General features: G+C 43.4%; 2 protein-coding genes across 2 annotated transcripts in view; both read right to left on the minus strand.

The window, feature by feature from the left end:
* Positions 1–190: 190 nt before the first annotated feature.
* On the minus strand, positions 191–11,118 carry LOC109474801 (neurogenic locus notch homolog protein 1-like). Its single transcript, XM_019775160.1, is given in 23 exon segments — positions 191–195; positions 290–436; positions 634–773; positions 1,240–1,511; positions 2,057–2,244; positions 2,583–2,816; positions 3,365–3,583; positions 4,030–4,196; positions 4,696–4,795; positions 4,943–5,096; positions 5,302–5,408; positions 5,831–6,049; positions 6,203–6,420; positions 6,837–6,981; positions 7,260–7,364; positions 7,811–8,026; positions 8,204–8,356; positions 8,701–8,850; positions 9,235–9,319; positions 9,321–9,352; positions 9,656–9,844; positions 10,535–10,681; positions 10,926–11,118. Coding segments are annotated over 23 exon segments (3,585 nt in total).
* LOC109474815 (multiple epidermal growth factor-like domains protein 6) overlaps positions 9,239–14,106 on the minus strand; it is a 44,620-nt gene continuing 39,752 nt past the window's right edge. Inside the window, exons 23-30 of the mRNA XM_019775207.1 lie at positions 12,416–12,592; positions 12,072–12,233; positions 11,805–11,894; positions 11,368–11,636; positions 10,926–11,132; positions 10,535–10,681; positions 9,656–9,844; positions 9,239–9,352 (exon numbers count right to left, since the gene is read on the minus strand). Of these exons, the coding sequence (XP_019630766.1) occupies positions 11,620–11,636; positions 11,805–11,894; positions 12,072–12,233; positions 12,416–12,592 (446 nt within the window). The 3' untranslated portion in view covers positions 9,239–9,352; positions 9,656–9,844; positions 10,535–10,681; positions 10,926–11,132; positions 11,368–11,619. The remainder of the gene's footprint in view (positions 9,353–9,655; positions 9,845–10,534; positions 10,682–10,925; positions 11,133–11,367; positions 11,637–11,804; positions 11,895–12,071; positions 12,234–12,415; positions 12,593–14,106) is intronic.

Consider the following 14,106-nt stretch of genomic DNA (forward strand, 5'->3'; position numbering starts at 1 on the left):
AGTTTGATGTTATTATATTTTTTTTACTAAGCAACATAGGACACTTCCTTATGAGATTGTTACAAGGTCATCATCTTCAGTGACTCCAGACAGATGTATAGAGTACATGTAGTACTATTTTTACTTAATATTTTAATATTCTTAATATTTAATATTCTTAATATTTTACATTCTGAATATTATTTTGCAATTAGCCTTCAAGCATGAGTTTGCAAATAAACTATTATTTGGAACCTTATTATGACATAGTGTGAGGACAATTGTTGTACACATGATAGATGATGAGTACCTGTTGTGCCATCGGTAGGTTGTGGGTCTGTGGCGTTCCCACTACAGTAGTACCTGGCACTACAGTTTCCCTCGGGCATCCCCATGCCATAGCTGGGACAGTACTGCCCAGGCTCACAGCCCTGACATTGGGCTTCAGTCCACAGACCTGCAGGAACAAGAAATCTGAGAATCTAGTATGCAATCCTTCATAATGTACAATCAAAAAGAGGGCATTCTTGTGATAGCTGTGCATGTGTCACACTTAGATCCTTGTCGGAAGGTTGATTCTGACACAGCCTGCTTAAAAATCCTACAACATCAAAATCTTACAACAACCTACAGCAATTGTGACTGCACCCTTACCTGTTGTAGGATTGTATGTGCCAGGTGGGCAGGGCAGTGTGGTGTTGGTGCCAGCTGGACAGTAGTAGCCAGGTGGGCAGATGTCACCTGTGTCACCATCATCAGGTGTGGCAGTCCAGGCACCTGAGATGCAGTAATACCTGCAAAAGGGAAATGATGAGTAAGCCAGTCTGGATTTCTAATGTGGACAGGCTGACACAAAAAATTTGGAGTTTTGGTTAACTTCAAGTTCACAACCCTACAGAAAGCATTTTGGGTTTTTGTGAATGTAATGGAACTATGGTATTACACCACTTCTTGAATTCCTCCACATACTGATCAATTACATCCCCCCACATGCTGAGTCACTTTCAGGTGTGACCTCCCTATCAATCAACTGTCAAATTAAATCACTTCCCATTTATCATGCAACTGAAGCTATTAGGACAAGTCGAGATACAAACCCACAGCTCAGCAACCCAAAACTTTTACTTCAGTACCTAAAAGTAATACATGTAAGTTTAAATTGGATCAAATATAAAATACAAAACATTACTAGTGATCATCTTTCTTCAACCTCTACTTGCAGAACTAAAATCCCATAGCTTCTGCCTAATATTCCCTTACCCTTGTTCACATTGACCCGTAGGTGCAGGTAAGCCCTCCTGTCCGCAGTATTGTCCACCTGGACACAGCGTACACTCGCTAACATCCTCCAGCTGGGTGCGGTCACTGTAGGTGCCGTTAGGACAGCCGTGCTCCGTGGCGTACTTGGTGCCGTTGGGACAGTAGTGTCCCACGGGACAGACCTGGGGGTTCTGGACTCCATGGGTGCAGAGGGTGTCATTCTGCAGGGTGGAGTCACAGTAGAACCCAGATGGGCACTCCTTACAGGTGGCCTGCAAGAGTAAAAAAATGACATTAAGTTAGAATATTGATTAACTAGAGAGGTAACATTTGCAAGCAAATGCAGGATGTTACCTTCACATGGTCTTGCCTACCATTTCATTGGGTATAAGGATAGACGAATATTCTGCATTTGACAAAATGGCCAAGGTTCAGTGTCAAGGTTCAGTACCAACCTACCAGCTTGCCAAATTTTAACTTTTTCCAAGCTTTAATTTTGGAGATATTGATATTTCTTATATGTTTGGAGAAGAAGAAGAAGAAGAGGAAGAAACTGAGCAAAAACAATGTTTCATGTAACATGACAATCTTTACAGAAGAGTCACAAGATACAGGATTATAGCAATGAAGTGCTCCTGCTATTCATGATCAGCAACCTTGTAATCTGTTATGTATCTCAGGGGGACTTAAAACTGTGCAGCAAACGTTGTGGATGTCTTAGGCTATGATTACAAATGTATATACCAAGGCAGGCATATCTAAGTAGGTGTGGTTGAGTAGCTGGTATTCTTGATATACTCAGTCTGTTGTACCTCACCTGCCCAAAATCATCCTGGTACGAGCCTGGCACACAGGTCACCTGATCAGCACTACCTTCCTCACAAAAATGACCAGGTGTGCAAATGTAGTCATCTGGACTGCTGACATTCTGACCTCCGGGACAGTAGAAGCCGGCATCACAGGGGCCAGTGGGCTCAACCAAGCCGACTGACCCACAGAAAGAGCCTGTACAACAGATGCAACACAGTTAGTACTGCACACCAACTGGTTGTATGTCCAAAATCAATTCTATCATATTCTTTACCAGGATTTCTCCTAGCGTATTCAAATAGTAAATTCAAGAACATACTCGCCTGTGATTAGCCACACATTGTACATTGTATTGCATATGTAGATGTCTGTACATCACAATGTTTAAAAAAAATGTATGTACATTGATAGCCATAAAAAACACTTTCTTATCCCACACTACAATTTGTGTTGGAACAAAGTTAGATCCTTCTCCATACTACTAACTTAAGGTAAATCTCATTTAAAGTGCATGTTATTGTTTCACATCTTACCAGGCAGACATGATCTGCAGTCCATGAACTCAGTATTTCTGCTGGAGTTGGTGTAGAAGCCAGCTGGACAGGGAAGGGGGTCAGCCGTGCCCTGTGGACAGTAGTGGCCTGCTGGACATTCAGCACCAGTTGTGTTGTCTGTAGGCGTTGGGATGGCGGCACCACTGCTGCAGTAGTACCCAGCCGAGCATTCCCCAGTTACATTAGCCTGGCCAGCAAGCTCACAGTAGTAACCTGGAAAACAACAATCCAGCAGTCAAACCATGCAATTCTTGCAGAACTTTGATCAGACACAGCACACTATGTTCCCTGTAAAACAAGTACTGAAAAACTAAATTGGTGATTTCAAACTTCAGGGAAGCATGCAATCCTCCACTTCCTAAATCCCCCCTTGTCAACCCGTAAGTCCTGCTGTCTCCTGGCCAGATTCTGTAACCTTTGACTTCCTGTCATTCTGCCTGTTGATCTCCCCTGCTTACTTGCTGTCAACCTACTCTGTCAGGACAAAAAGCTTCACAAACGCAAAGCTCAGCTACTAAAAACAATAACAATGTTGGTTTTGATGACCTACACTGACAGTCATCTCATCTCAACATGTTTTTACTATATCCATTCAACTTAAAGTTTATAATTACAATGCAGAATTAAATACACTCTTTATTAAACCAGAACACATACAGTGACTTAATTTTCTTTTCACCAGCTATTAAGACTGACAGGTTTGCAAGAGGTATTTGACACAAGACTGACACTCAAAGGACAGACAATCCCCACAAACTGACCTGGTGAGCATGGCAAGGGTTGACTGGATCCCGCAGGACAGAACTCTCCAGGCTGACATTGACCTCCAGTAGAGTTGGATGGACAGAAACAGTTGCTGGTGATGTTGTTGACATCCCCTTGGTCTGTAGGCTGGGCTGACCAAGCTCCTCTGATGCAGTACCACCCAGGGGCACAGGGGGCAGTAACGTTCCGACTACCTGCACTGCCACAGTAGTAACCTGGGACATGACAACAATTTCCATTGAGTCAAATTTTCATTGTAAAATCTGTCATTTTCAGGCAACAGTACTATTTTGTCATGTCATGCAGTTCAGATTTTTGTTAGGGATAAGGTTAAATTTATGTCCAGGGACAGAAGGGATGGATCCTGGAGATAGCCCTGCTTGAAACAAAGAAACAAGCCCTGTCCTTGGTGCTGATCTTCCTGCTGCTTATAGTCTAGTCAACAGTATTGGATAGATTTGCCTCTTACATGATATGCATGCACCAGTTGTCCCCTTGATATTGTATTATGGACAGGAAAAGGACAAACAAACAACAAGGCATAATACATATGCATAACATGACTATTCTAGTTTAAAAGCTGGCTCGCAATTGTATCTTGTTGGATTGGACCTCTTTTCTTGAGACAGTATAAACTAACAGTAAGAACTAACAAACTGACCTGGTTCACACGGCTTGCAGTCATCACTGCTGGCCATGCCTACATAGTCGTTGTAGTAACCCTTTTCACAGGGGTGCTGAGTAGCGTACTCTGTAGCTGAGGGACAGTAGTGGCCCATGGGGCAGGGGTGGTCCAGATATGTTGTTGAGTTAGCAGGGCAGTAGTACCTAAACAGCAAGGGCACAACAGAATAAATTAATACATTATCTCAAGGGCTTGTACATCTGAGCAGTACATGTAAAGATTAGAGTCAGTCAGGTGCAACTTCCTTACAAGAAATCAGAGATTTCAGACATTCAGGAAGTATTTTGAGATCTTGTGTTTCCAGTTTTTGTTAATATATTGGAAATGTGGAGGCTGGTTGGTTGTATGACGTAATTTAATTGGATGACTACTTCCTGAATTCCTCCACATACTGCCCACCAGCAACATACTGGGTCATGCTTAGGTGTGACCTCCTTATCAATCAACTGTCAAAATCACCTCCCATTCACCATGCAACAGAAGCAACGAGGACAGAGACACAAACCCACAACTGAGCCACCCAAAATAATACTGAAATTAAGACCCTACAGAAACTCCTACATGGCATCTGGCCAAACCCAGCAGAATACATTATTATTATTTCATGTATCATCTCCAGGACCCTGAACTGGGCAGACTTACCCCGGCTCACAGTCCACACACTCTGCCTGACCCTCCAGGGGGTTGTAGGTTCCAGCGAGGCACCCCAGGGGGAACGAAGTGCCATTTGGACAGAAGAATCCTGAAACATGTTCATGTGGTTATGTTGATGCTTAGACTATACATAATGGCTCATTACATGTAGTGAAAAGCATCACAAACAGGTCTAAAAATTTGTGATACATCATTGCATAATTTTGATGTCGTAGCATTTTTAAACAGTATGTACCTGCAGGGCAGGGTCCACTGGTGCCGTCAGCTGAGGGATTGTTGGGATCTTGAGCTCCTCGCAGACAGTAGAAGCCAGCGTGGCAGTCCCCACTTGGCTCTGTCAGCCCCTCCTCCCCACAGTACTGCCCATACAGGCACAACTCACATTCAGTCTGAAAATAGAAACGAAGGGATAAGGTTAATATGCATTCTATATATTAAAACATGATTGTGGAGGTTACTGCAATATGAGAATTTTTGTATTTGTATGTCCATCATTGTATTTTTAAGAGCATAAATAAGTTCAATGACAAAAAACACTCAAAATTGATTGCCATATTTCGTATAAAAGCAAACTGTTGTAAATTGATAACTTACAAAGTTGGTGAGTTTTGTGAGGTTACTGAATCTTCCTCTCGGACATGGCTCTGGTGTAGATGTTCCTACTGGACAGTAGTGACCAGCTGGACACACTCCAGCCACACCTGGTAAAACATCAGGCCACAATCCTTCATAAGTGTTTCTTTAGCAATTGCTAAATTAGTTTTCATGAATTTCAGGAAGTTAGTCTAGCTTTTCTCGAGAAATGACGTTTCTGACATAGGGAGAAGAGATGCTGTTCCAATAACCCAAATCTAGTTGCCTAGAAGTGCCCAGAAGTGGTCTTTTACAATGAGCAAATTTAAAAAAAAATCTGTGGATACTTGGTGAATAGACTGATCCCAGAACCCAGCTCACCTCTAGCAAATGCAAAACAAAACCATAAAATGCAAATATCTGATGGACAAGGAGCTGCTCTCTCATTGGTCAAACTGCTAATTGACATGCTATCATTGGTCAAACTGTTAATTGACATGCTATCATTGGTTAAACTGCTAATTGTGGATGAGTCTATCTCCATACTGACCTGTGTACGTGACCTCTGGTGTTGCTGTGTCGGACCCCTCCTGGCAGAAGTACCCGGCAGCGCAGTCATCAGTCACAGACGTGGCATTGGGCCGGGAGCAGTACTTGCCAGGGGAGCAGAGCGTACACTGGGTCTGGTTCGCCAGGCCGTCAGCTGTGCTGAACGTTCCCGGGGGACAGGCCTGCCAATCAAAGCCTGTTCCTTCTGGACAGTAGTAACCTGGGGGCAAAAAAGCAATGCAAGAGAAACCAGTTACTATTACAGTAATTCATGGTTATCTGTACTAAATGTATTATGCAAAAGTTTTATGCAAACTGTGTGACATAAAAATTCAGACAGACCTGAACTCAACTGAAAAAATGGGACACCTACCAATGGGACACCTCTGAGGCTCGAAGCCAGACACACAGTAGTGGCCAGGTGTGCAGAGGTCACATGCTTCTGCCTGGGTGGTGACCATGTATGTTCCTGGGCTACAGGGGATGGGGTGGGCAGTGCCCTCCGGACAGAAGTGACCGGCCCAACATGGAGCACCGGTCAGACCGCCGTCATCTGGTGTTGGTGTGGTGGCACTGTTGTTGCAGTAGTACCTGTCAACACAAACATGGGGTATATCTTCAATATCTACCTGGAAAAGTAACATATATGAAAATTGCAAGAATGTGTATATATAACTTACATGTAAAACATTAATTTTACATTTGGAAGCTCACACCCAAATTGCAATTAAAGTCATTATGACAAATACTACAAGGCAAAGTGAACATTGAAGACATTAGTTGTCCTCACATTTGCCATTAACAAATCAATGACTTATGCTGAGTACCTCACAATCACATCAAAGAAAAATGTATCCCACAATATATTGGAAATACATATTTTGTGTTGTGAATTCGTGATAGAAAGATGACTGTAAAAAAACCACTGCGGACATTATCTCGATTATACAAGACAAGTGTAGATTTTGTCATCTAAAGGTGCATTGAGAAATGTAACGGGTACAAACCCTGCATCACATGGTCCTGAAGGCTCGGTGAGTCCAGTACCATTGCAGTAGTACCCTCCCGCGCAGGGGAAGCAGTCGCCAGCTGCCTTCAGCTCTGTACTGTTGGACCAGGTGCCAACAGGACAGCTTTCAGGTGCAGGGGTACCTGTACAGAAAGACATCAGATAAATGTACAGATACCACCAAGCTCTTAACAAATGGGGCCAGGAAAAATTTGTTAGACTTCACTGCACATCCCGTCCAGTCAACCTCTTTGAAACTTAGATTCTGCTATGACCTAACAAGTCATTTCTTACTTCAGAAGTGTCCCACAATATCTGGTAAAGCAAATACAGAACAAAAATGAAAAAGCAGGACTACACACAGAGTAAGCCACTCTGCCTGAACAATACCTTAGTAGGTGAAAAAATGAAAACAGCTGACCTTCTATGCAGAAGTGTCCCTCTGGACAGCTCTCTCCAGTATCTCCATCGGTCGGTACCTGCGACCACGATCCATTCTTACACCAGAACCCGGCATTGCAGTCACCTAGACATGGTTATCCAGCTTTAGTTAATATTTGGTAAATCAAATGTATAACTAAATAGACATAGGTTTAATCTATATAATTATGATGATATAAAACAAACTTAGCAAAAATGTTTTGTTGCTGAGTTTTCCCAAATTGAGTCCTAACAGAGACATGAACTGTTCCACTTCTGCTTAGCACTCAGAGCTTATGGGAAATAATATTGGGGCTAAACACAAACCACTACAGTAAACTAAACCACTGCTGTAGTGTCATTTGTGCTTGCAGAACTGTGTGGCCAAAGGGCTAAGGCATATACATTGAACACAGCCGGACTGGACAGGTATACATGACTTGTGTATAGTGGGAAGGACTTTTGTTGCTAAGTTTGGGCTTGGTCACATACAGCATTGTGATCATCATTATGATTATGAACTGGTGGTATTTGTGTCAAACTTTACAGTACCTGTGACTGTACTGAGCCCAGTGTCCTGGCAGTATTTCCCTGGAGGACAAGGGTCACATTGATCACTCCTCTCCAGCATGCTGGCACTGCTGTAGGTCCCACGGGGACAGCCGTGTTGGGTGGCAAACTCAGTTCCATTGGGACAGAAGTACCCCACAGGGCAGGGGTACCTGCTGTAGTCCACTACTGGGGTGTTGTTCCGATCACAGTAATATCCTGTTAACATAAACAGCAGGACCTGGTCTACATGTATTTCGTTCATAGTAAATATAAGTTGGCAAGGTTGTCTCATAGTATGTAAAGGTTACAGAGTCTGACTTAGAATCTGAAGGTTGTGGGTTCAAATCCCTAACGGTCCCCAGAAATCTGCCAACCTGAATATAACATCCATACCTGATGGGCATTCCTTGCACTGGGGCTGTCCTTCCTGGTCTTGCCAGGTGCCTGAATCACATGCTGTTGGCTCAAAACTGCCCATTTCACAGTAATAGCCAGCTGGGCAGGGGAATGGGTCACTGATGTTCTGGCCTTCTGGACAGTAGTACCCTGGAGGAAAACATGCCATCAGTTCAATGCATGGCGTCAACTAGGGAGACCTTTATTGCAAGGGAGAATAAAGGTATGGCACAGTCGCATTTGTCGTAGGTTGTCTAATATATGATTTTGATGCCATAGAATTTGAAAGCAGGCTGTGACAGAACCAATCCCCAATAAGGATCTAGGACAGTTTTTCCATATCAAGGCAGCTGAATTTTGCATGACACATGTATGACTGTTCCAAGATTGTATTCATGATCAGTTTGGAATTTTACATTGACTGTGCAACATTTGTAACTGGGCACTTACTAGATACAAGTTAAAGAGATACATGTACATGACAGGGTTCTCACCAGCAGAGCAGGGTCCTGTGGGTTCTGTGAGTCCAGGGGTCTCACAATAGTAGCCAGCCGTGCAAGGGAGGCAGTCCTGGACACTTCTCCTGCCAGTAGAGTTGGTGTATGTGCCAATTGGGCATAGAGACGGGATGCCTGTTCCATTTTCTGTTGTTTGAAACAAGAATCAGGATTATTATCACGCCAATCAGTACCTTCAAAGGCTAATTTGAAAGTTTGGTGGAAGACAGACAAAAACATGTACATGTGCTTTATCTAATATATGTATTTTCCCACTGGCACTGCCCCCACAGACTCACTGCCAACTTCTTTCTGCTACCAGCCAGCTCTGGGACCTAGCCTCCTGTAGCTGACCTTCTGTGGTCTGTGGTTAGGAAATTTCCCCACCCACATTCCATCACTCAACTGTACGAATACACAAAAAACACACCCATAAAAATACCTCCACACACAGAGGAAATGAGTAACTGCTTGTTCACTAATCTGCAGTAGAAAACTGCCAGGATGGTTTGGTTGTGTCTGCTTGCTTACCACAGTATCTGCCTGGAAGACAGATGTTTCCTGTGGTGCCGTCTGTCGGGTCCCACCGACTGGCACCTCCACTGCAGTAGTACCCCCTCCAGACACGGGCCAGTAGCACTGGACAGGCCTGCAATGTAACCATTTGAAAGATAACTTAGACGCAATTACAACATACTTGGGACAACTCCACGCATTGGAGTTTCGAAGGGTGCTCTTATACAAAACATATTGTATGCTCAAAATATGTGTCTGCACAAACTTACCTGCTGGCGAGAACTTGGGGTGTTTTAACAAATATCATTAACATTTTTCTGGAAGCACCTTATTGCGAGAAAATAATCTGCATAATTTTACATAAGTTCTCAATACGTCAACTCAGATATATTGCTGTCAGATATTTTTAAAGAATATCTATAGGTTTGAATCGCACCTGGAGTAGCACAGTAGGAGCCAGCTGTGCAGGAAGTGGGTTCCTGGGATCCCTGTGGACAGAAGAAGCCAGGTCGACACTGTCCACCCGTGGTGTTAGCCGGACAAAGGCAGTCTCCATAGCTGCTGTAGTCCAGCAGGGTGTAGTCATTGGGTTGAGGGCTCCAGGCTGCATTTACACAATACCATCCTGCAAAAGAAAAGAAGAATAGTGTCAACACTGCACCCTTAACTAAATGCATGCGTTGGCATGTGTAATTAGTAAACGCACACACCCAGGTTAGTGTAACAAGAGATTAGAGATGGCCAATCGGCACCATGGAAGGACACAATACCAAGAGTTTAAGTGGGAAACAACTGACCAGCACCAAGAAGAGACACCACATCAAGAGTTTTGAGTTTGCAATGGCCAGTCAGCACCAAGGACATACACCGCAAGAACAGTTTGAAGTTTGAGATGGCCAATCAGCACCATCGTGAGACACCACAAAACAGTTTTAAGTTTGAGACGGCCAATCAGCACCAAGGAAAGACACCACAAGAACAGTTTAAAGTTTGAGATGACCAATCAGCACCAAGGAAAGACACCACATCAAGAGTTTTAAGATTGAGATGGCCAATCAGCACCAATGGGAGACACCACACAGAGTTTCAAGTTCAAGATGGCCAATCAGCACCAAGGAGAGACACTACACCAAGAATTAAGTTAGAGATGACCAATCAGCACCAAGAATCATAGAAAATAATACCCCATAGCAAGGAGTGATAGAGTCCATGTAAACTGGTAGAATTACAGATTCTGACAGATCGCATTCTCTACCCATATTACTACCTTAAATTACATATATCAGACCTGTTTGTACTGCTAGTCAGCCCTTACCTGGGTTACACAGTGCTGTAGGCGAGGCCTCTCCCCCCAGACAGTAGCTCCCAGCTGTACATGGCGAGCAGTCCTCCACAGACTGGCCCATCTCTGTACCTCGGAAATATCCTCGTGGACATGGATATTCACTAGAGTATCTTGTCCCTAACAAGTAAAAAAAAAACAGCACATGGATTAGCCCGACTAACTGAGAAGTGCACTACATTAAATACAGTGCAGATATTACACAATGAACTCAACTGAATGTGACCTGACTTCCTGTGTTTGACCTTTTGTGACCTGTCACTCAACATTACAAACACATAAATAAATACACCAAACAATTATACCTCGGTACCCAACAGTAATAACAGCACAAACAAAAAAACACAAAGTTAACCACTATTACCATTAGGACAGTAGTGTCCCACAGGACAAGGGTAAGTCTCGTAGGTGGTGGAGTTCTCAGGGCAGTAGTACCCGGCTGGGCAGTCTGCACACTCGGCCTGCTGGGTCAGGTTGTTGTAGGTTCCTGCTGGACAGCCCAGTGGGTAGGACGTTCCTCCTGGACAGTAGTGACCAATCCAGCAGGGCCCGCCCATTGACGCATCGTCCCCTGAAGTGAACACACAGTACTAGTAGTACATAGTCTTGTACACAGGTAGCACATAGCAACGTAGTATAATGAGCTTGTTTGGAATGGAAGAAGAAACTGACCTACAACAGTTTGTTTCCGTTCTCTGAGGGTAAAGATGAATTAGCGTGTAAACAAATACATAACCTGCACAAGCATGCCAACTATAATAACAACTACAACACTGAGACACATGTGAGCAAGTCTCCCTCCTGACCTGTAGGGTTGGGGTGGACGATTCCCTCGGAGACAGTAGAAGCCGGGATCACACGGTCCTGTGGGTGCAGTCAGGTTAGTGGACCTGCAGTACTGCCCCAGAGCACAGTCGGTACAGCCGGCAACACTCTCCACGTGGGTCTGGTCCGAGTAGGTGCCGCTGGGACAGGGGTCGGGGTTGGACGTTCCTGACGGGCAGTAGAAGCCAGGAGGACACGGGCCACCGTTACCTCGGAATGTCCCCGGTTCAGGGTTACTCGACATTGATGCCTGAGGACAGAAGTTCACAAACCACGTCAGATAATTTCACACATATAGTATCAATCATTTTGAAGCATGAGTCACTCACTTACATCTTGTAGTAAATAAAGTTAACTTTAGAATTTACTACTGATGCATTACATGAAATTTCCAAATGAATGTGGAAGTATTCTGTACCTGATATGCAATAGTAACCAGGATCACAGGGACCAGATGTAGAGTTGGCTTCTTCAAAACTGGACACAGCTAACCCAGAACAGTATTTCCCTACGAGACAACATAGAAAACAAAATATTATATAATAGTTAACGGACAGTAGTGTGTTGTTGGACAGCTTTCTCTGCCTCACTGCTGAAAGATAGCAGAATCTGATGCTGTCAGAAATATCTGACTCTTCAGAGAATTTATCCAATAGTTTATCTCATTACAAGGAACAAATCTTACCGGCAAAACAATCCAGACAGCCGTCCTCACTGCCGATTCTCTCCTCAGGGTTGTACGTGCCCCTGGGACAGGGTTTGTGGTCGTAGCCTGTCCCCTCGGGGCAGTAGTAGCCTTGTGGGCAGGGCAGGAGGTGGTTACCGTCTCCATCTGTCACATAGTAACCTGCAGGACACAGGGTGGTAAACAGGTACATGGCCTTAATTTCAACAGGTCTAACATATCAACTCTTTTCAAACTTAAAGGCACCAAAATTTAATGCAATTTCAGGGAAGCATCAGACTTCTAGCAGTCTTTCTACTGGTCAGGCCAATAGAAGCCACATGTTAAACAGATGTAAGGTGTACCTGCTGGGCATGGGTAACATTGTGAGTTTCCTGTCTCGTTGACGTAAGTCCCGTTAGCACAGCGCAGTGGGTCGGCTGTTCCCCCGGGACAGTAGTGAGCGGTCGGACAGGCCTCTCCGCCATGCTGCGCCTCGTCTGTGGGGCGGGCGTACAGCGCACCTCCGGAGCAGAAGAACCCTGTAGGGAAGTCACAGGTATGGTCAGGGCTAACTAACTACATCAAACTACCAGATACTGAAAAGAAATTTTGTCTACCACATATCTCATCAATTATAGAATTATTATAGAATAACTACTGGACTCAACAGGACAGTTACTGAATGAACTTGGATCTATTTTGTTTCAGTCTGTATTCTTGTAATGCATATTATGGGTTATATGTATGATTTACATGTACATGTAAACAGCACTGTTATAGACTACATGTATGTGTCCATAAAATGAGTGGGTAAACTGAGCAGATGAAGAACATACCAGGACCAACAGTCAAGTAATTAGACTTAATGACAGATGAGAAGACAGTACCTGGAGCACATTCTCCCACAGGTTCCAGCAGGGCGTGGCCCTCACAGTAATACCCAGGAGAACAGTCGATGCAGTCTCCCTCCTGCTGCAGGCCTGTCGTGTTGCTGAAAGTGCCGTTGGGACAAAAGTTGGCATACGGGTCGCTGGTCCCTTCTGGGCAGAAGTAGCCTGGTGGACACAGGCCTCCTGTCTCTTCATCCGTCTGAAAAATCAGCACAAGTCAGTTTAAGGCAGTCTGTTCAAGTATGTCATACTGATGAGTGTGCCACACAGTGACATGGAGATGTGGGTAAACCTCTGGTCACAACCTCATTGTAGGATTTCTTAGTGCCCAATCACAGTAACATTCATTCATTCATTGTACGATTGTTGTACCATCTCAAACTGAGAGCATTCTGCAGTTTGTACAATCATGTCATTGAAATTGAAATAGAAAACTAAGCATTCCAATAAATGTATCATAATGCATCTATCTTGTAAGATTATATGGAAAAGGTACAGAAGCTTAAGCGATGCAGCCATAGACAATATAATCCATTATTCATTATTCAGTAGGAAACATTCTTGATGCTCAAACTATTTCACGTTTTAAGTTATGATTAAGAGACCACACTTTTGTTCTGAGATGTGGACTATGCTTGTGGTAACATGTACATAACTAGAGTTCCACGATCTCATACCTTCGCCAAATGAGGTTAGCCTTTATGGCTAAGAAATTATAGATTAATTACTGATTGTGCAAATAGGATCCTATATTGCATCAATTATATCTGTAGATCATATTCTACACCAGAAGACAGTCTTATCTTATCAAAGAATGCCATTATAGTATTTCCTCATAAATTATGCAAATGAGGTCCTTATTTGAATAAGTTATGTTTAATTATGTTCACCTTTACATAACTTTCAAATATCCCAAGTATGAAATTCCAGGCAGTTACCACTATGTAATTATAACATTTTCTAATTAATTATGCAAATTAAGTCCTCATTTGCATTATTGATATCTGCCTGTATTTCTGCCGTTCTCAATTATGTATGACACATGCTTGAATAGTCCTATCATGGAATGCAGCTGATTAATAGACTTTCCTCATTAATTATGCAAATTACATTAATATTTGCATAATTGTAATATCATTATGTCAAGCATCACTTCAGCTACC

This window comes from Branchiostoma belcheri, unplaced genomic scaffold, assembly GCF_001625305.1.
Source record: "Branchiostoma belcheri isolate BF01 breed outbred unplaced genomic scaffold, Haploidv18h27 scaffold32, whole genome shotgun sequence".
NCBI classification, from domain to species: Eukaryota; Metazoa; Chordata; class Leptocardii; order Amphioxiformes; family Branchiostomatidae; genus Branchiostoma; species Branchiostoma belcheri.